Consider the following 20,724-nt stretch of genomic DNA (forward strand, 5'->3'; position numbering starts at 1 on the left):
CATAGTTAGTGCCAGACCTTGCAGACAACTCTCTCTCCATCATTGGTGCTGTGACTCTTCATGGTTTTTAAATGTCTGTGAGCTCACAAAATCGACTTCCTTTATAAACAACCAAACCAGGTGATTTGTTTCCTGCTTTGCAAGAGACAAACTTCTGCTCAGTGGAGCAATAAAACCTTTGCATTAGGTGAAACTTGTCTGCAGCCCAAGAACTTTGTCTTCCACAGGACTGCAAGGGTTAATGCTTACTCCTTAATAAATCTTATATTTAAGATTAATAAGCCAAAATAAAAGATAGTTCTTTCTTTGTTTTACTTTCCATGCTCTCACAGCTAACGTAGCTTGTAGGGCTTTAATTCTGGTAGTAGATACAACCCTGAAGGAAAATTACAAACAGGGCCTTGTTTAGAGTAAAAAGAGGCTTGAACTGCATTGAACTGTAAAGAACAATGAAGTCTTGCTCTCTCAAGGGGAGCTGTGAGATCTTTGTGATGACTTCTACTTCTATACCTAGGCTTGTTCCCGCCTCCTCTGGCACCACCACCAGCTCTCCTCATTCCAACCTTGGATGGGTAAGACCACACCTGGGCTGAGCCTTCCTCCATAAGGAGGAAAGGAGGAGGATAAGTCTCAAATCAGGGTTAGGAATTCTTAGTCTGGTGACGGATTGGGTTGAGAGCAGAGTCCATAGGGAGTTCTACGTAGGAAATCCACACCCTGATGTGGTGTATTCACGACACAGGAGGGAGTCAATGGAAGCTGGGTCAGCAGTCAGGTGTAGGCAGAGCAGTGGAAAGCAGGTTATGTTAGGCCTGATGTTTTCTGTAAAGATCTCCTAGTACTTTGTCAGGGCTGGTTGTTTCCCAGTGCCTGATTCTGCCTGATTTAGGGCACGGAGGGGTAAAGCAAGACAAGCAGTTGAGGTACAGCAGTTAAAAGAGATAAGGCAAAGCAACGGCACCTGTATGAGCTTCTGGTTGTTTGCAATGCAGAATGAGTCATAGGGTTGGATTGGAAGGGACCCTAAAGATCATCTAGTTCCAGCCCTGCTGCCATGGGCAGGGACACCTCCTACAAGACCAGGTTGTTAAGGCTTCATCCAGCCTGGCTTGGAGCACTTTCAGGGTTGGAGCTTCCACAGCTTCTCTGGACAACCTATTCCTGTCTCACCAGAAAGAGATTGATGGAAACCATAAGTTTCCTACAGACCTTTAGAAAAAATGGGGTGAGCTTGCAGCACAGAAGCAGGGGTCACTGGTGTTAGTAATGTGTGTCCTCTTCTCTCCCCACAGACAACCAGCCAGCTACAACAACAGGCAGCCTCCACCGTTTGGCTACAACTCCGCAGGTGAGCACTGAAGATGCCAACAGTCAAACTGCTCTCATCCCTTCTCTGGTACTTGGTGCTTTAGGCCATCTCTAAGCTGATGGACATCACATTTGCTTTAGCTGTAGAGTCCTGCTTGTGCCTGCTTATGCAGACTATCCTGGTCACTGCTGACACCACACAGTGTCTGGCAACACTTCGTAGTGTTGGTGGATACAGTTTTGTAGCTGACTGCTAAGCCTTAGATCAGGTTTTTGGTGCAGATGTCCAGCAACAGAGCCGCTCCCCACGTGCCTCAGCAACGTCTTGTCCTTGTTTGCACACGTATGCTCCCACTCCCTCGAGCCTGTCTCTTTTACCTCACACCCTCAGCTTCCCATCTCCTCCCTGGGCTTTTGAATGCCCTCCTCCCCCAGTGGATCATCTGCTTTGCCTGCGGGCACATGCAGACTTCTATCTTCTTTGTTTTGTAATGGAGGAGGCAGTGCCAGAATTCTAGCAGATTCCCTTCCCTTTCCCAGCCCTGCCAGCAATGCTCATGTCCTCCTCCTGTTTCCTTAGTGACCAGCACTTAGAGCAGCAGCTCTTCATTGTGCTGAACAGACAGGGACAGGCAGGACGGACAGAACGATATGCAGCATCATGCTGTCACCTCTGTGAGAGGTGGCTGGAGGAGTGGGCAGTGTGGGGCCCTCATGAGAAATGGGAAGCTCAAGTGTTGTCTCTTGCAACTTTCCATCAGGTGATTCTACTCTGGGATATGCCCTCACTGGTCTAGCTGAGCAGGCCCCAGCAGGCCGGCATCTGGATGGGGAAGTGCTGGTGGCTCTGGGCTAATAGAAGTGTTTTGGTTGGAAAAGTCTTCCAAGATTTTCAAGTCCAGCTGGCAACATAACACCACCATGGCCATTAATCCTGTGTCATCCTTGATTAACAGCTTGTGCCCCTGGCCCTTTCCCCAGGTACCACTTTGGGCCAGAAGGTACCTGTGAGATGTGACACCTTTTAAGTGTGGCTGAGAGTCTAGGGCTGACCATATTCATCTGTCTCAGCATTGCAGGCACCTTTGCTCTCCAAGCCAGGATGTCTGAGAGGGGTGGGCTAAAAGCTTTCTCAGTGAAGACCTTCTAGCAATAGCTGGAGAGCAGGAGCTGGGGCAGTGCACAGCCCTTGCAGGAACGCTCTGGAGATATGGTGCTGTGATGTTTGTAAAACTTTGGATTCACCCGTGTCTTCATGAGGGAAAAGGTGTTCACATGTTCCTACCAACTGCTGAAAGTGCAAAGGGAGAGTGAGGACAGCAGGGAGCTGGGCTGTTGTCATCTTGGGTTCTGCCGTGCTTCCAGAGGGTATCTTTGGAAAGGGCAGGACAGAGGCTGCTGTTAGTGCTTCAGATGAGCAGGGTTGTGCTCTCTCGCTGCAGATTCAGGTTTCATCAGCTACCCGCCCATCTCCACATCGCACACGCCCTGGGTGACGACGGTGGACAAAGGCACGAGCAGCTCCAGCAGCAGCCATTGGGAGTACTCAGGCTCCAGGCGGGAACGGGAGCGGGAACGCGAGAGGGAGCGGGAACGGGAGCGAGACCGGGACCGTACCCCCACCACCAGCGAGTACAACAAGTGAGTGCTGGGCTTCTACAGCCTCTGCTCACTGCTGCCCAGCTGGGAGCTCTGGCATTGCCTTGGAGCACTAGAAGGTGCTGATCAAGGGATGGCCTTGCTGGTTACCACAGAATCCCCAAATCCCAGCATAGTGGGGGTTGGAAGGGACCTCTGAAGAACATCTAATCTAAACCCCCTGCTAGAGTAGGGTCACCTGGAACAAATCATACAGGCACATGTCTGGGCAGGTTTTGAGTGTCTTCAGAGACAGACTGCATGACCTCTCTGGGCAGCCTGCTCCAGTGCTCTGCCACCCTCAATACCAGTATAATGTGCCAAAATGTTTAGGGAGGGGATACCTTGGGTCAATAACCAGAGGACAAGCTAGGCACTGATGTTGCTGGCTGGTCTCCTGTCTCTGTTTTTTGTTTGAAGCCAGCAGAACCAGTTCCGCTTGCTCTCTCGCCTGTAATGTGAGGCCAGTGCATGAGCTAGCCCCTCTGTCTAGTAGATACTTCACAGCTCAGTGTGAAATGTCAGTCACAGGAGCTGCTGCTTCATGTCTTCTAAACACAGCTCTCAGATCAAAGGTAAAACCACCCCTGCTTTGCTCAGCTCTGCTGCAGGGACTCCTGGGGCAAGGAGTGTCCTTCACCAGAACCTAGAAACCCTTAACCAGGCATTTCTGTGGCAGTGCTGGCAACAGCCTCACAGGTGGGAGCTGGTGTGATCTCTGGTGACAGCAGGGCTGGAAGTGCTCAGGGGGAAGAGTTTTTCAGCCTCCCAGCATTGATCTAGAGAGCTGAAGGCTGGGCTGTGAGGCTCTAAAGCCATCACTTGTTCTGTCACAGGCAGCGTCAGTGTTTTGCCAGCTCAGATATACCAAGAGTCATTCCAAACACGCTCAGAATGTGCATTCCTGCCGGGGAACTTCCCTGCCCAGGGGCTGAGCAGATAGGGAAATGTTTTCCTAATCTTTGCTTTCCCCCCAACTGTTTCTTTTTTTTTTTTACCTGACAAACTTGTGGGCATTGTGGGTGGAAGGGGGAGGAAGAGGAGAGAAGACAAAGTTGCTGCAGTTGGGAGAGCTCAGATTCCCACACTTCCTGAGCAGATTGGTGCTGCCGCCAAGTCCTGTGGTCAGCATTGCTGAGCAGATTGTTGGCATTGCTGGGAGCGCTGGAGCATGGTGACCTCTCAGATCAGGGCAGGTAGCTGTGCTCCATGGAGTCCTGTGGGGCACTCCCAGGTGATTGATACTGGATCTTACTTGTCCAGCTTGATTCCACAGAATCATGGAATGCTTTGGTTTGGAAGGGGCCTTTAAGGGTTGTCTAGACCAGGCCCAGTGATTGTTAGAGTGATGTTTCAGATTTCATTTCTCAGAGTCTGAATGTTGTTTCCCACAGTGGGACTTGGAACCCTTTAGACTTAGGCTTTCAGAAGTTGAACAGGGGCTATGAGGTGTAGAGAGGAGTGTGGGATGGATCTGGATTTGGGATACATCACTCTCTGTGTGGATCAAATGAGGTGCCTTCAGCAGGTAGTTATGGGTAGCAGAGAGACCATGTCAGCTGTACTTAGAGTGTCAAAGTTTTGAACTCATGGGGAAGAAATTGATCCCTTAATGTAACTCATGCACGGGAGTTACAAGTTATCTGCAACAAAAGCATTGGGAAGTAAAACTCAGCACCAGGGGAGGTGGAACAAGAGAAGCATGTTTCTGTTGCTTCTGAATAAGGTGTTTGCATGTCTTGGGCATATTCTAGAAGCACTGTGGGAGCAAAAGCCCCGAGACCTTCGCCACATGCCTTATGCTAAGGTACTCCTTTGGCAAATCTGTGATACTCAACTGTTAAGGCTTCCCAGCTGTATAGTAGTTCAATGGAGAAAGTTATATCACGGTGGTGAGAAACTGAGATTGGGTCACAGCCTGGGTTCAGTGAGCTGCAGCAACTTACAGGTTCTTTCAGGAGCATCACAAATACCTGTTTCTAGAGTAAGAGGCAAGAGATACACCAATATGTAAAGGATGGCTACCAGGAGGGTGGAGACTCTCTTTGTACAAGGAGTCAGATGGAAAAGGATTAGGGCCAATGGGTACATGTTACTGCTGGGAAGATTTCAATTGGACTCCATAAGAAAATGCTTCCCCATGAGAACAGGGAAACATTGGAGCCATCTCCCTAGGGAAGCAGTGGATTCCCCTATGCTGGTCAGCGTTAAGACTCAGCTTGACAGGGTGCTGGGCCAGCTCATTTCAGCTGTGACCTACAAAGGTTGGACTGGATGGTCCGTGGGGTCCCTCCTAAGCCGGCATTCTGCGGGATGCAGGTGTTGGTGAGGATGGAGTCGTCCAGCCCTGTAAAGGCAGCTGCTGGCTCGCAGGAGCGGCCTGCCCCCCTGCCTCACTCCTGCCTTCCGCCCGCAGTGACGACGAGCGGTACCGCTACTACAGCCGCGAACGCAGCTACGACTTCGAGCGCGACTACCGCCGCAGCCGGGACCGCAGCCGCGAGCGGGAGGAGCGGCACCGCGAGCGCCGGCACCGCGACAAGGAGGAGAGCAGCAAGCATAAGTCCTCCAGACGGTGAGAGCTGCGGGGCTGCTGCCGGGGGCACACCTTAGCTGCAGACAAGAAGCTGGAGTGAAGCCTGGAGTGGTTGAGTTTGGAAGGGTCCTTAAAGATCACCTAGTTCCAACTCCCCTGCCATGGGCAGAGGCACCTCCTAGATTGCTCGAGCCCCTGGCCAACCTGGCTTTGAGCACTTCCAGGTTTGGAGCCTCCACAACCTGTTCCAGTGCCTCCTAATGTCTAGTCTAAATCTTGCTTGTTTCAGTCTGAAGCCATCACCCCTCATCCTGTCACTCCATGCCTTTGTAAAAGGTCCCTCTGCAGCTCTCCTGTAGCCCTCCTCAAGGCCTGAAAGGCTGCTTTAAGGTCTTCCTGGAGCCTTCTCTTCTCCAGGCTGAACATAACCAACTCTTTTAGCCTTACCTCACAGCAGAGGGCTTCCAGCACTTCCCATCATTGCTGTGGCCTACTCTGGCCCTGCTTCCAACATTTTCATGTCTCTGCTGTGCTGGCCCAACACTGCTGGTGGGGTCTCAGCAGAGCAGAGGGGCAGAACCCCCTCCCTCCGCCTGATGCCCATACTGCTGGGCTGGCAGTGCACGGTGCTGGCTCATGTCTGGATTTTCACCCACCAGCATTCCCAAACTGGTTGTTCTGGCTTATACTGGCTTCTTGTGACCTGATGCTGTCCTGAACCATGACATCCGTGCAGGAAAAGTGCTCTGGGGCAGAAACCTGGGCAGGAGGCAGAACAGAAAGAGCCTTTGGTGTGGGTAAGGTCTGAGGCAGTTTTGGGGTGGCAGATTCCTGCCACAGGGACACAGAACAGTCAAAAGCTGATGCTTCTGCTAGTTTTGTGTTTTGAGGAGAGCTTCCTTTAGCCTGTAGTCTGAAATTTCCTCTTGGGGCAGCAAACTGCACGATCAGAGCTCTCTGTCCATTGCTTCTGGTAGTGACATAGATGATGATCTGGGCAATGCTGAAACACTTGGAGCACAGCACGATGTCTTAAAATCCCAGATTTGCTGGAGAAAATGGATTTGCTGGGAATGATCTTCCTGTGAGAGTATTCCTCTTTTCTTTGCTCCAAGGCAAGGCTCAGCTGCTGCCTCTTCACATCCTGGTAATGGCTTGAGCAGACTTGCTCCCTTGTTTTTGGTGCTTTAACTTCCTTCTTTCAGATGAAACCCCTGCCAGCTCTGTCAGTAATTTACCTTTGTTTTGAAACTGCTATCACAAAAACTCCTACCAGTGGCTAGAGGCAAAAAGCTACTCTTGTCCCTAAGGGAATGAATAAAATCTTGAAGAAGGGATGGATTGCTGAAGGGTTGGGAACAATGGGACCCGAAGAAAGGCCTCAAAACTGAAAACAAACCAAATGGAAGCTGAGCTGCTACCAAACGAAGAAGCCAATAGCTTTAAGGGCTATTTCTCAGCTTCCTCTGCTCAGACCTGAAACCCAGTGTTAGAAACCTGGCTGCTTAAACAGGATGGGATCCACCAAAGCAACATCAGAGCCTGCCTGAGGGCTTGATTTCCAGAGCGGGGCTACAGCGTGAGGTTGGAGTGAGGTGACTTATACCCTGCTCCTCAGACCACACAGAGGTGCTGTGGGTTGGGGAATGTTTGTTAGCGAGAGCAAATGGAGGAACACGCTGTGCTGAAGGCCACTTAGAGCAGGGGCTCCCTCAGGCACTGAGACTGCTGAGCTTGTTGCAGGCATTCGCAGGAAGGTGAAAGGGTTTTTTTGCAGTTTCCAGTTTCCATAGCTTCAGCAGTCTGAAGGAAGTCTCTGATGATGCTTTCAATATAGAAGGACACTCGCATTGCTCAAGCATAAGCCACTGCCATGGTGCTGTCCACTAGGTGGCTGGAGATGTGCTTAGGAACAGGAGGCAACAGCCTACTTGGTTTTTCTTTCCTCCTCAATGACTGTGAAACCATTTAATAAACAAGTCAGAAAATGACTCAAAGCCAGGGCTTCCATGGCTCAGTTAGGGCTGTCTCTGCTAAACTGGCATCCAGATGTGGCAAGAATTTGTCTGTACACCTGACTGTCCCCACTGGTAGAGGTGTGTCTCTGTCCTGTGTGGTCAGACATCTTCTTGTGATCAACCAATCTGCTTTTACCTGTGATCTGTTTGAATCCTGCCTCCTTCATACCACAGTCAGCTCTAGAGCCCTCACCTTTTTTTCAGCCTGAGAAGAAAGAATTGTATGCTTGAGGAATGGCAGAAAATCCCCTCCTAGAGGGGCCAAGGACCAGACCGGGCACAACCAGAGCTCCCACCTTCCCTCCGTGGGGGCATGAGGCTGCGTGTCTACACTGCAGCTGGCTGTGAGCAGTGGCAGGGCTCAGGTGTGCACCACCTCATCAGAGCTGCTTCTGGCTGGGATCTCTCCCACATCACACCTGGAAAACAGCTCTGGGAGAGAATGTAGAGGAGTTTTAAAGCACAAAGCGAGTCAAGTCATAGATTGGTTGTATGAGTGGAAGCAGAAACAGGATCTGCCTCATCAACTCCTTTCTTGCCTCTAGTCCAGCAGTTTCCCAAGGTCTTAAGAGGACTGAAGGTTTCAAACACCTTCTGGATTTAATGATTCATGTTGAAGCTTAAGATGTGTCAAATGTGTTAGAGCTTCCTTAGGAGTGGGAAGGACAGATCTGGGCCACTCACTCCCAGGACATTGAGGTGCTGGATGAGGTCCAGAGAAGGGCAACACAGCTGGTGAAGGATCTGGACAACAGGTCTGGTGAGGAGCAGCTGAGGGAACTGGGCTTGTTCAGCCTGGAGAAAAGGAGGCTGAAAGCAGACCTCATTGCTCTCTACAAGTCTCTGAAAGGAGTTTGTAGATAGGTGGGGGTTGGTCTTTTCTCCCTAGGAACAAGTGACAAGACAAGAGGAGATAGCCTGAAGTTGCCCCAGGAGAGGTTTAGGTTGGACATTAGAAGAAACTTCTTCACTGAAAGGGTTCTCAGACTGGAACAGGTGGAATGAGGGGAGATTTGATGTAGAACAGAATGCCCAGGGAGGTGGTTGAATCCCTGTCCCTGGAGGGGTTTAAAAGCCACAGAGATGTGTTGCTGAGGGAAATGGTTTAGCACCAGACTTGGCAGGGCTAGAGAATGACTGGACTGGATGATCTTGAAGGTCTTTTAACCCCCAAAAGCTGTGATTGCTCATAAAACCCACCCTGGGATCATCCTGACAGCATCTGTCTTGCTCTCTGCCTGCTGTGTGCTGAGGGAGCTTATGGTGCAGAGCTGCCCCATCCTGTGGTTTGAGGCCCTGCCCTGGGTACATCCCTGTGAGACACCAAATCAGCCCAGGCAAACAGGCCAGGCAAACAGCCCAGCCTTTCCCCGTCTCCCTGATGCTGTCCGCGCTTCTGCTCTGCCCGCTGCTTGTCGGAGATGAAAGCGCACTATTGCCTCCATGTGCGGCGTCGGTGTGCTCAGGTCTGTCCCGTGCTGAGGCAGGCTCTGGCAGACCTTGGCAGAACTTCATCTCCCTTTCCTTCCCCACCGCAGCAAGCAGCACGAGAGCGAGGAGGGGGAGAGTCACCGGCGCCACAAGCACAAAAAGAACAAGCGCAGCAAAGAGGAGAAGGAGGCCAGCGAGGACGGTGCCCAGGAGGGGGAGGAGCAGGACGCCAAGGAGTAACCCATCACCTGCAGCCCTCAGCAGGAACTCGCTCCGTTGGAACCGGCGTGGCAGTGGTTTGGTTTGAGGCTTTTTGACTTTTTTTTAATTATTATTATTATTTTTTGGTATTATTATTTTTCTTTCCAAGGGGACAGAGAGGCAGACTCTGGGCAAGCAGCAGTGCACCCTGCAGCAGGTGGAGAGCAGAGGCTGCAGGTGCGCTCCGACTTGGGTTGAGTTTTCTTTTTGATACGAGACAAACTCCAGCAGTCCTGAGATACCAAGCACTGAGCTACTCCTAAGCATCCCCGGGGAGAACGTTGTTGTGTCAGATCCTATGGTTTCTGATGGAAGATGGCTTCAGCTGAAACTAACATGTTTAAGTCATAGTTTTTATCATGGGTTGTTGTTTTTTTCATCGTCATCATTCCTCTTTGAAACACAGGACAGTAAGTGCGACTTCAAATTTATTGTCCAAAGAAAGGTGTGATTTAGGATCCTGAGAGCCAGCTTAGAGCCTGGCTTCTAGTAGTGAAAAAGTCTCATGCCCAAATGAATTTCTTTAGAGCACAAAACCACCTCCTGATTTCTCCATGGCCAGATGGGCAGCACATGAGGAGGAGGAACTGCTTTCACTGGTGGGATCCAAGTGCCTGCCTTGCTCTTGTTGGCTTTGAGAAGCTATCATGTGTGTTTGCAGAAGGTGTGCAAAGACTCCAAGCTTTTCTTGTGTGGTTTTCTTTTTTTAAACTAAAAATAGTTCTGTCGTATGTTCCAAAGTGGGAAAGCCACTGAAGACCCAGAGCATGAATTTCTCTGTGATTAGATCTGACTATAACTTGGTTTTGTTTTTACTAAGACTTGAGCTGAAGAACCCAGGGCAGTAGAGAAGGTGAAGTCCCACCTGGCAGTTTGCCCTCCTGGGCTTGGCTTCTTTCTGGCTTTGGTTCTCACCCACACTCCTGTGCCACACATTCCTTCCCCCTAGAGCTCCAAATAAATCCAGTTGAATTCCAGAGTTCTTTTGGATTTAGTCTTGGGTGGGGAGGGAGCAAACAGAGATTTCTGGGTGGGAAGAACAGGGGAAATAATTCTGAGGGGTTTGGATCTGTATAGTGCTTAGGATACTGCACCTCCCTTTGTGTCGGTCCACAAGTGTCTCATTTTTTAAAGGATTTTCCACTACTCTTGACTTGTTATTTAAAACTGTCTGAAATATTTGCCCTGTAATACTCTGGTTCTGAAATCTTCTGAGGTTTCTGTATTGTGCTCTCACATCTGAGTGTCCTGTGAAGCCTCAGAGACTCCAGCCCATGAAGAACCACGATAACAGTTTCTATGCTGTGACAGCTGGTGAGTCATTAACTGTCAGACCTGCAGGGAGGAGGAGGGGGGATCTGTTTGGATTTGGGGGGTTAATACAGTTTTTTTTCATGTGCTTTGGGATTGTGGGAGATGTGTTGTGGGGAGGTGTGAACTGATCCAGAGTGAGAAGGCAGGGCCTGGGCTGGGGCGCCCAAGTGTTCCTCTCTGCGGTTGTCAGAGCTGTGATGAAGCACCAGGATCTGCAACAGGACATCTCTCAGCTGCTGCCTGTCTGGGTACAACTGAGAGAAGGGCTGTGGCAATCCTAGCTCTTGCTGAGCATTGAGGAGATCCTCTCTCAGGCTGCTCTTCTCCAGGCTCAACAGCCCCAGGGCTCTCAGTCTTTGCTCCTCACAGGGATGCTTCAGGCCTCTCAGCATCGTGGTAGCCTCTGCTGTACTCTCTCAGGGGGCTGAACTTGATGGTCTCCAGCAGTGCCCTCCCGCACCCACCATTTTGTGATTCTATTCTGGGATGTTCATCAGTGCTGCCTGCACTGCAGCAGCCACCACACCACACACCAGCTCTGCCACGGCCTGGAGCTCTCTAGGAGCAGCCTCTGTGTTGCTGAGCCGTGCACACACCCAGCCCAGCCTGGTTAAACAGCACTTTGGTTGCTCCCTGGCTTAGCTTTTCAGTCCAGGCCACTCTGATTCCCACAGACAGGAGCAGAGGCACCACTCAGTGACAGAATGGTTTTGGTTTGAAGAGACCCTCAAGCTCATCAAATCCAGCTATTGACCCAGCACTGAGGGAAAGGGTTTATGGGATTTCTGTTTGCCCATGCATTTTTAACCCAGTCTCAGCCATGGACTATGTCAGGATGGCTCAGCTCTGCACTCCCTTCCCAGGAGAAGTAGGCTCCCTCTTTGCTATTTCCTGCTTCACAAGTCCTAGCTCCTTTTGAGGTGACGAATTCTGAGTCTGTCAGCTGATACAGACTGGAAAGAAAGGTTTGAAAAACCACAATCCATGTTTTTCAGTAATATCACAATAATTTATAAAGGCATTAAAACATTCAACATCTATTAACAAGCTGGTTGTGGAAACAACACTTAAATTAGGAGAACATTCTGCTGAAGTACAAGGCACCTTGGAAGGAGGTGGAGGAACAGGGAAAGCCAGGCTGGTTCCTGCAGCAGGCTGCTCACCCCAGCTGTGTGGCTTTTTCCTGCTGTACTTTGTACAGGGGCCATTAGGCCCTTCTCAGGAGGAATCGCCCTCTCTCCAGCTACAGAAGTATTTTCTGCTCCCCACCAGGCACAGTTTCTGCACATTGATTTGTAAAGAGAGCCAAAAAAAAAATCACTTCAGGTTCCTCTCTTTGTGGCAGAGGCTGAGTGATTGGTTTGCCACAGGAGGAACAAGAGAGTGGAAGAAAGGCCCCAGAGCCCAACTGAGCCCAGTGGTGTTTATCACCCAGAGAGGCCAGGGAAGCTGTTGTGAGGAGCCACTTTGGCGTCACAGGCTCTGATAAGAGGCCCTGCCACACACTGCCCAGAACTAAGAGCCAGAGGAACTGAAGTCAGTCAGGCTGGAGGTAAACTAAGGAACCATTGTGCTTTGCAGACACAGCTAATTAGGAAAGCAGCAAGCCCTCAGAGAAGCTTTGCTGAAGGCAGTGTTGGGCACTCACCTGCAGCCAGCTCAGAAGAGACATTAACCTGTGCAGGGAGATGAGCTCCCTTGGGTCTCACAGCCTGAACAGAGCCTTTGCAGCAGAAACAGCCCAGGAGGGAAGCTCTCTGCAGGCTGCCTGGCTGGAGACACAACTGTCACTTCTGTTGCTCGTTGACAGCCTCCCGAAAAGGGAGTTGCTTCATGGGGAGTTTGCAGATAGGAAGTTCACAAGGCTTCACAGGTCAAACCAGCCTGCCTTGCCTTCAATTCTTTGGTTCTAACCAGTAACCATAGAGTGGGTTTGAGCTGGGGCCACGCTGGTGGCACTGCCCCTCTGAAGGTGGCTTGTTTCCTAAGCCCTGCTGAGCTGCTCCAGCCAGCTCCCTCCAGCTGCAGAGGGATGGAAACAGAACTGCCAGAGTTCATCTCCCATGCCTGACAGGGCAGGCACTGTGTCAGGTACATCCTCCTCCTCCTCCCTCCCTGCTTTATCTCTGCCTCTCATCACTGGAAAACTGATAAGAGTGTCCTGGGACAGAGGTTGCTTGTAACAAGCCTCTTTATCTCCCTTCTGTGGGAAAAGCTGCTCACTTTATCAAGTCATAAATCCAGGGAAGCAGCTGAGGAAGGGGTTGAAAAATCAACCCTATCTCTGGCTGCTGGGATGGATGCACTTCACTCCTTAACCAAACTAGTGGTAGTTTGCCAGAGGCCCCACAGGAGATAAAGCCCTGAGCCTTCAGCAGGCCAAAAACATCCCTTGTTCCAAACTCTGAAAACCCACCAATGAGCAGTGACTCAGTGAGCTTAGGCTTGGAACACTGACCATGCCATCAACACCTGAACAGCAGATGGCTTTTCTACCACTCATTCATCAAGGCACAAAGCTATGGGTACAAGGAGTCCCATAGATACCTTCCCAGTGCATGGGACTCTGCTGCAAACCAACCACTTTATCCCAAAAATACAAAAGCCTAAGTGAGTCTTCTCTGAGCTCTCCCTGCACAGCCACTGGCTGCATGCTCTTCTAGAGCAAGGACACCTCTCCAGGTGGCTCCTCAAAGCTGAGACCTTTCACCAACAGATCTTCGGTAAGCAACTTATATTTGTCTTATGGTAACAATGATTTGTGTTTTAGTAACTTGAATCATCACTAAAGTGATGCTACATTGGGCAGTAAGAAAGAGACAACTTCGCCCTCACCTGTGGTTGAAGTCACTCTTGGACATAATAATGCTGCAAGGAAACTACTTTTGCCGATGCCTTTGACAGTGATTCTACAAGCAGTAAATCACCCAGTTGCAGCAAGTCATCAGCAGCAGCATGCTAAATGGGGATTCACCACATACTGGCATACTGGGAAGGATCCTAACCCATGATTCCTGACAGATACCTGCTGATGGGACCTTCATGCAGGTCAACAGCTCCACTGTACTGACCAAGCAGCCCTGCAGCTGTCAGCTGCGAGTTACAGTTGTTTTTTATAAACACATTCACCAGGTTTCAATAACCTAAAACCAGCAAGTGTGGGGGCTACAGGAGCTATGGCATTGGGTCCTCATTCTTAAGAGTTTTCTAAGTGGCTTTAACAGGTACAAAAGTACTTGAGAGCCAGGAATTGTGGATCAGGAGCAGAACTGTACTAAACCAGGAGGAGAAATGGAACCTTCATGCCTCTTTTAACCTGTTCAAAACATCCAATCTACAGCGGAGCTCTGAAGTAGAGGCAGGTGCCTCAGACAGTTTGTAGAGAAACACTGGGAAGAGCTTTGTCTGCAACACCAACCCTCAAGAGCTTTAATGAGCTCAGGAAGCTACAGCACTGTGCAGTTAACAGTTACTGAGAGGCCAAGGACCAGACGTGTGGAGAGCCCAGTGCAGCAAGGAAACCTTTTCTGCAGGAAGGCAGCTCGGAGTCTTCTGTGGCAATGCACCATGGGGAGAGTTCAGCGTCCCCTTGTCTGTCAGGTGTTCAGCTCTGTGTGGTGGCCAGCTGCTGGCTGATACCTGAAACTGGGCTGTTGCTTTGAGCTTTCAGACCAGGCTGCCTGGCCAGGACACCACTGTCAGCGTGACTTTGTTCCTTTGCTCCTTCAGCATTGGGATGAGTTCAGAGTTGCTCATTCCTACTGCTGGCACTCCGTTTACTGCCACAATTTCATCTCCACACCTAAATCAAGACACAGGAAAAATGCTTGTCAGGACTTAATTCTTGCTAGCACTCCTTGTTAAAGGACTTTTTTAATTTCTGAGCCAGAGGCAGTGAGGGAAGGGACACTGCTGGTACCTGAGTGAGGGCCGTGAAGGTCAGCAGCGTGACCAGCTGGCCAGCCAGCAGAGGGAAAAGTCACAGGAAATCCTGTGCTGATAAACACATCCCCAAGGTCACTCCTACAGCTGCTGGAGCAAGGTGAAGTGCTCACGAGGCTGAAGCTTGCAGTCACGCTGCAGTTCAGCACAGGAGGCTTTAGAGTCCTGCTTGATCTGCCTACTCTGGTGACACACCAAGCTCTTCCCACCTTCACTGTCTCTCTTGGGGAACACACACTGGTAGCCTAGCAACAAGAACCCAGCTGCCCCCAGTCTTCCCACTGAGGCTCTGACCCAGCTCTGGTCTGTCACACCGGTTTTGGGGTAGCAAAGCTTAGCCTATTGCAATAAACATACATCCCCTGCAAGACAGGGTTTTCACAGCCCAGCAGCTTGTGGAGAAGCCAACTCTGTTGGTTCCTGGAGATGGCACTTACAAGAATTCTGTGGGGTCCTCCAGCTCCACCATCCACCCCTCCTCTCACTGCCATTGCCAACAGGCAGGTCAGCAAAGCTCCATTTCGGTTTCCAACACAGGAGAGCTTTCGTTGCTTCTCCTAATCCTGGAGATTCTTTATTTTCATTAACTCTGGAACCTCCAGACTTCACCTCAGCCATCCTGGTTTTTTCTTACAGCCAATTACCCGGTAAAGCCTTTATGGCCTTTTAAAATCTACCTGGTAATTCCCTTTATTTGTGGGTTTATAGAGAAACCAAACCCCTCATTAGCACAGGACTTGGTTTGTTCCAGTTTTGGTAACTGCTCAGGTGAGTGGCTAAGAGTTAGAAGTTAACTTTTAGCTCAGCTCATGAGCAGGGTGAAAAGCAGCCCTCAGCAGGCTGACACGAATCCCACCAGCACAACTGCTACAAACATCAGCCCCCTGGGGTAGCTCACACTTACTTCAGCTTCCTGTCACGGAAGGCAGGAGTCCCAGGCACGATGGTTTTGATGAAGAATGGTTGGTTTCCTTTACTCTCCTCAAAGCCTCCCACGATGCTGAAGCCCCAGCTTTCCAGGTTGCCTTTATTGAGGACAATATCTTGACAGCAGTGAAGGTAGCTGTGGAAAGGCAACAGGAATAGCTGAGAAGTGTCTCAAGGAAAACTGTCCTGACACAAACTGATGCTTTTTTTTTTCCCCAGAGCTTCATCTTTATTTTCTGGTTTTAAGGATTTGAGGCAACCCTTTTGCAGGGCATATTAGGGGGACAGTTTTCATGGCTAGAGAGGCCTGTCCTCTGGAAATCTTTTCCCAGTGCTTATTTGAGAGTGAACAGAAAAATACTACTCTAAAGGGGTTTGAGACAGGCACAGAATGGTAGGAGCTAGAAGGAACCTCTTGGAAGTCATCCAGTCCACCCCCCTACTAAAGCAGGGGTGCCCACAGCAGCTTGCACAGGATCACAATGTGAGTTTGGAATCTCTCCACAGCCTCTTTGGGCAGCCTGCTTCACACATCCCTGAAAAATTCATTAATAACTACATTAATTCTATCTAAGGAACATGCACAGTGACAAACCCAAACTAGTCATGAGCAGCAGCTCCACCCATGCAATTAAAGAGAACTGAGCTGGTTTTATTCCCTCTGTACCACACATGTGGTACAATGAAGGTATTCAGTAGCATGGTGTTGGGTTGAGGGTTGGACTTGAAGATCTTAGAGGTCTTTTCTAAACGTAATGATTCTATGATATAGATCTGATGGAAAGAAGGAGAAGAAAGGAGGTACAGCAGCCTAACTACCACCTCAGAATGCAAAAGGTCCTTCCTGCAGGCCCCCGGGCCCAAGATTGCCTTGCAGACAGCACAGGGCAGCTGGGGAACGGTGCCCACTGAGGTGTGTGTCCTCAGCACGCCTGAGGTATGCTGCAGCACTAGAGCTGCCTTGGAGAATGTGATGTTGAAGTGCCAGCGGCACTTGCTTCTTGAGTTTGTCCACAAAGACACACAGAGCCTTGGGAGGCAGCTCAGAAGGTGTGGCAGCAGCTCAGGGAGGCAGCTCTCCTTCTCTGGCTCGCAGTCAGGTTATATTCTGGCACAGAGCTGGAGCTACCCTGTGTGAAACTGCTGCTGATCACCCTGCTGAGGTATTCCAGCAGCTAAACTTTTCCTAATAAACGTTTTTGCCTGAAGGGCTTTGCTTGAGCAGTTTGCAGGTGAGTGTCAGATTTCAAAAGCCGCCTCAGTTAAGTTCTCACTAGGAGAAAGAGCCAATTACCCACTTGCAAACTGTAATTTACTTTTGTTTGAATTCTTCACACACAAATGCTGCAAGACCCAGCTCTACCTTCCTGGTGCCTCAGTGTTTTTATTTCTGCAAGTGTAAAAAAAGAGAGCCCTGTGAGAAACGTGGGGGTCATCTGGTGCAGAGACACAGCCCAGAGAGCAGAGCAGTCACCACGAGCATAAATAGAAACATTTCCCCAGGAGCTAGAAGGGACTCTTTGCTAGAAATCAGTTTTTCTGTAAGAAAAGGGGATTTTAGGAAGAGAAATGTGAATTTGCTGTAAGATAAAATGACTGTAGGGGAGGAAAAAAAGTATGTTCTTGCTAGTATCAGGTGACAGAACAAGAGGAAATGGCCTGAAATTGTGCTGGGGGGGGTGTTAGGTTCGATACTGGGGACAGTTTCTTTCCTGCAAGAGCAGTCAGGCATTTGAGCCACTAAACCATGTCCCTCAGCACCAAATCTACATGGCTTTTTAATCCCTGCAGGAATGGGGACTCCACCACTGCCCTGGGCAGACTGTTCCAGGGCTTAACAACTTCGGGAAGAAACTTACTCATGTCCAACCTAAACCTGCCCTGGTGCAATTTGAGGCTATTTCCTCTTGTCGTCCTGCTTCTTCCTTGGGAAAAGAGACCAGGCCTCTGCTGTCTCCAACCTCCTTCCAGGGAGTTGTAGAGAGCTATAAGGTCTCCTCTCAGTCTCCTTTCTCTGGGCTGAACAACTCCACATCCCTGAGCTGCTCCTCACTACCCCTATTCTTCAGATCCTTTACCAGCTTCATTGCCTTTCTCTGGACATACTCCAACCCCTCAATGCCCTCCCTGGAATGAGGGGCCCAAAACTGACCCCAGTATTTGAGGTGTGGCCTCAGCAGTGCCCAATACAGGAAGACAATCCCCGCCCTGGTGCTGCTGACTACACTATTGCTAATCCAAGCCAGGATGCTGCTGTCCTTGGCCACCTGGGCACACTCTGGCTCATCCTCAGGCAGAGGATGGACCAGCACGCCCAGATCCTTTTCTGCTGGGCAGTTTACAGCCACTCTGGCCCAAGTCTGGAGCATTCACAGGGCTGTTGTGACCAAATGCAGGACTCACCCCTTGGCTTTGTTGAGAGTTTCCTCTAAGGAAGAATCCTTATACATGCTGGATTGGAGCAGTAATAGGGAAAAAAAAACAAACAGAAAAAAAGAGAGAGACACAAAAGCTGAACAAACCCAAACCAAAATCACCAGCAGCAATTTCTAGGAAGCTTTGGTACATTTCAAGGGAGTGTGAAACAGACAGGGTGCGAGTGGCCATTCCTCTGGGCACTCCTGGGTCAGACCCAGTTTGTGTGGGTCAAGAGCGCTCTGCAAGGTGAACCACAAAGCAGTTAGGGCAACCGGGATCCTCATTTCAACTGCAGATTCCTGAGCTGCACTAAATGCCAGTGTAGAGGTGCCCTGAAGGTTTCCAGGTGACAGACAAGGGTAACATTCAGGTTATGGATTATTCTCAAGCAATAATTAAACATGATCTAGTTGTGGCAGCAAATCAAATACACTGCTTGGCTGAAAGGCACGTTCTTAGTGGCTCTAGGGCCATTCTGAGGATGACCAGCTTGTTGCTACCAGATCTTACAGTGAGCAGATGGGAAAATGAGTGAGGAAGCACAAGACTGACAGCCATTCTTAGTACTGGAAACAAGGAGGAAGGCTTTGTCAGATCCTGAAATGAAATAACCCTGGCTTTGTGCCTCCTAACAACCCTCACATCCTCAAAAGAGCTACATATGAATTTGGATGCCCAAGTGTAGGTTGGAGAAAGGCTGAAGGGCAGGAAGGGCATCTGAAATCATTGATTCTTGCTTCAGGAGTCAGGAATAGAAAAATTAAGAGAAGCCAACACAAATACCAGCAACAAAAGGCTTTCAAGGCATGTATTAAATGGCAGGCAGCGTCACTGCACTTCTGCAGTGAAGGCAAGTGGCCAGTCCAGTCCCTGTAGCAGAAAGGCAGAGAAGCTGCAATCCACCAGACACCCCAAAAAGTATTAAAAGGAGAGAGGAGAGATCAGAGCCAGGTTTTGCCTGGCTCCACTGCAGGAGCCACAGAGGAGGAACCAACACCAGCCAGCATCTGAGGGGTTGTGCTCACGTCTAGGCTACTCAGGTGCAGCTCAGGGCCAGTTGCCACCGCAGCTGCAGAGATCAGGCAGGCCAATTCCCTGGGAGAGCAGAGCAAGCCAGTAGGATGGTGCTGAGAACTACAGATGTTCCAGACACAAAAGCTCCCTTCCCTGGGCTGTTTTGTGTAGCATTTACAGGCTGCTAAGCAACACCAGGGCAGTGTGACAAGAGGCTTTGTTAGTGTTTCTTCTTTCAGGTGCCTCAGGAAATAAGGCTGTAAATAACCCAGGCGTCCCGCAGAAGGGTTTGGCTTCACTGTTCCATGTGCATGATGCTTCTCCAGTCAACTGGAATTCCAACAGCCTCTACCTTTAAAAGCTGAATGTATTTTGATGGGAGTAAGCAAATGAGAGGCTAGCCTCTTCAGGAAGGAGACAAATTCCAGCTTGCAAAGCCCAAACCCTGTCATCTGGAATTTACCATGTTGCTGTTAAGTCTATGATATAAAGCAGGGCAGCAGGAAAACTCAGATATTCAGAATGATTTCTGCTTCACACTGAAGATGACACAATTGTGACAGCCAAAAAGAATTAGACTGGAAGAATGTCAGCCCCTATCTGAGATAGTAAACAGCCCAAGTATCTGCTGGCTTCTGTTGTATGATCCAGCCAGAACTATAGATTCAGAGATTCACAGAATAGTTTGGGTTGGAAAAGACCTTAAAGATCATCTAGTTTCAACCTCGCTGCCATGGCCAGGACACCTTCTGCTCGCCCAGTTTGCTCAAGGCTTCATCCAACCTGGCCTTGGACACCTCCAGGGAGCGGCACCCACAACCTCCCTGGGCAGCCTGTTCCAGTGTCTCACCATGGAGTGGGTATTTTAGCATGGACTGTATCTCTGTTGACTCTGTCAGCTCAGAACCTCAAATTTAAGAATTCAAAGTCTCAATTTCTGGTTTAGTTCTCTTAGACAGAAAGGTTGTCAGGAACTTCTGAAATACTATCCACCAGTAGTGGGGACAGAAGTGGGGGAACCATGAGCCATGCCATCAAAAGCAGTGGAAGTTCCTTATGCATTCATGACACTGTCATCTCATTCACAAATCTACTGCTTTAGAGCTACCTAAGGATAGCAGCAAAGCTTCCACATCACCCCACGAAGCCGTTAGTGACTGGTGTTCAAGTCAGCTCCACACCTGAGCGGATCTCTGCACAGTCACCAAGCAAACATACCTGGGCAGTCCAAGCCATGTGATCCAGAAGGGAGACCAGCCAAATCCCTGATCCTTGAGGTCTGGAGATGGCTCTGGTGAGTTCAGACAAAGGATTTCCAAGGCTTTCAATACGACTGAGTGGGAGGCTGCATTAGATTTCAGAGCTGCGACAGCTTCATAGTAGTTCAGATGAGTCAGATCAATGCCATTTATGCTCAAGAGTACATCTCCTGTTGATGGAAAAAGACAGGACTGTCACAGACCTTCTTCCATGAAACACGTTCCTGCCCCAAGGTCTCGTGTGGAACTCTGTTTCCAGCCTCACTTCAGTGTCCAAGTCCAATTTCTACTGAAAAAACCCAACCAATTCCTGAAGGATAAAGAGTCTGAGAGGCTCCTCACCTCGCTTGATCCGGCCGTCCCTGAAGAGGCACCCGATGGGCTGCACGCTTGTTACATATATAGGGAGCTTGTTTTTGTTATCCCTTCCACCTCCAATGGTTATTCCTAAAGATTCCTTTGGTTCCTTTTTTATTGCAACTGTCTTCTCATGGCTGACATATCCCTGAGGTAAATCCTACAAAGGAATGACAGAGAGAAAATGTAGCTTTGTTGAAATAATTAACATGAGGGGCCCAGAGCCGGAAGATAATGACATATCTTCTACCTTTAGTGCAGAGTATTTCAGCCATGGTGCCTGATAGAAATGGAGCCATTG

At 49.7% G+C, this 20,724-nt stretch overlaps 2 protein-coding genes across 5 annotated transcripts in view; one reads left to right on the top strand and one right to left on the bottom strand.

Moving 5' to 3' along the window:
• The window catches only part of LOC135183958 (pre-mRNA 3'-end-processing factor FIP1-like), a 28,832-nt gene extending 18,663 nt beyond the window's left edge, over positions 1–10,169 (top strand). Inside the window, exons 12-16 of the mRNA XM_064159345.1 lie at positions 515–572; positions 1,293–1,348; positions 2,751–2,949; positions 5,363–5,521; positions 9,039–10,169. Coding sequence (XP_064015415.1) covers positions 515–572; positions 1,293–1,348; positions 2,751–2,949; positions 5,363–5,521; positions 9,039–9,171 — 605 coding nt within the window. The 3' untranslated portion in view covers positions 9,172–10,169. The remainder of the gene's footprint in view (positions 1–514; positions 573–1,292; positions 1,349–2,750; positions 2,950–5,362; positions 5,522–9,038) is intronic.
• A 1,324-nt stretch (positions 10,170–11,493) lies between these two features.
• The window catches only part of LOC135183960 (ligand of Numb protein X 2-like), a 35,599-nt gene continuing 26,368 nt past the window's right edge, over positions 11,494–20,724 (bottom strand). For all 4 annotated transcript variants that reach the window (XM_064159351.1, XM_064159348.1, XM_064159349.1 and 1 more), the window contains exons 7-10: positions 20,409–20,583; positions 20,026–20,236; positions 15,353–15,511; positions 11,494–14,308 (exon numbers count right to left, since the gene is read on the bottom strand). In XM_064159351.1, coding sequence (XP_064015421.1) covers positions 14,173–14,308; positions 15,353–15,511; positions 20,026–20,236; positions 20,409–20,583 — 681 coding nt within the window. In that variant the 3' untranslated portion in view covers positions 11,494–14,172. The remainder of the gene's footprint in view (positions 14,309–15,352; positions 15,512–20,025; positions 20,237–20,408; positions 20,584–20,724) is intronic.

This window comes from Pogoniulus pusillus, chromosome 19 (genome assembly GCF_015220805.1).
Source record: "Pogoniulus pusillus isolate bPogPus1 chromosome 19, bPogPus1.pri, whole genome shotgun sequence".
In the NCBI taxonomy this organism is placed as follows: domain Eukaryota; kingdom Metazoa; phylum Chordata; class Aves; order Piciformes; family Lybiidae; genus Pogoniulus; species Pogoniulus pusillus.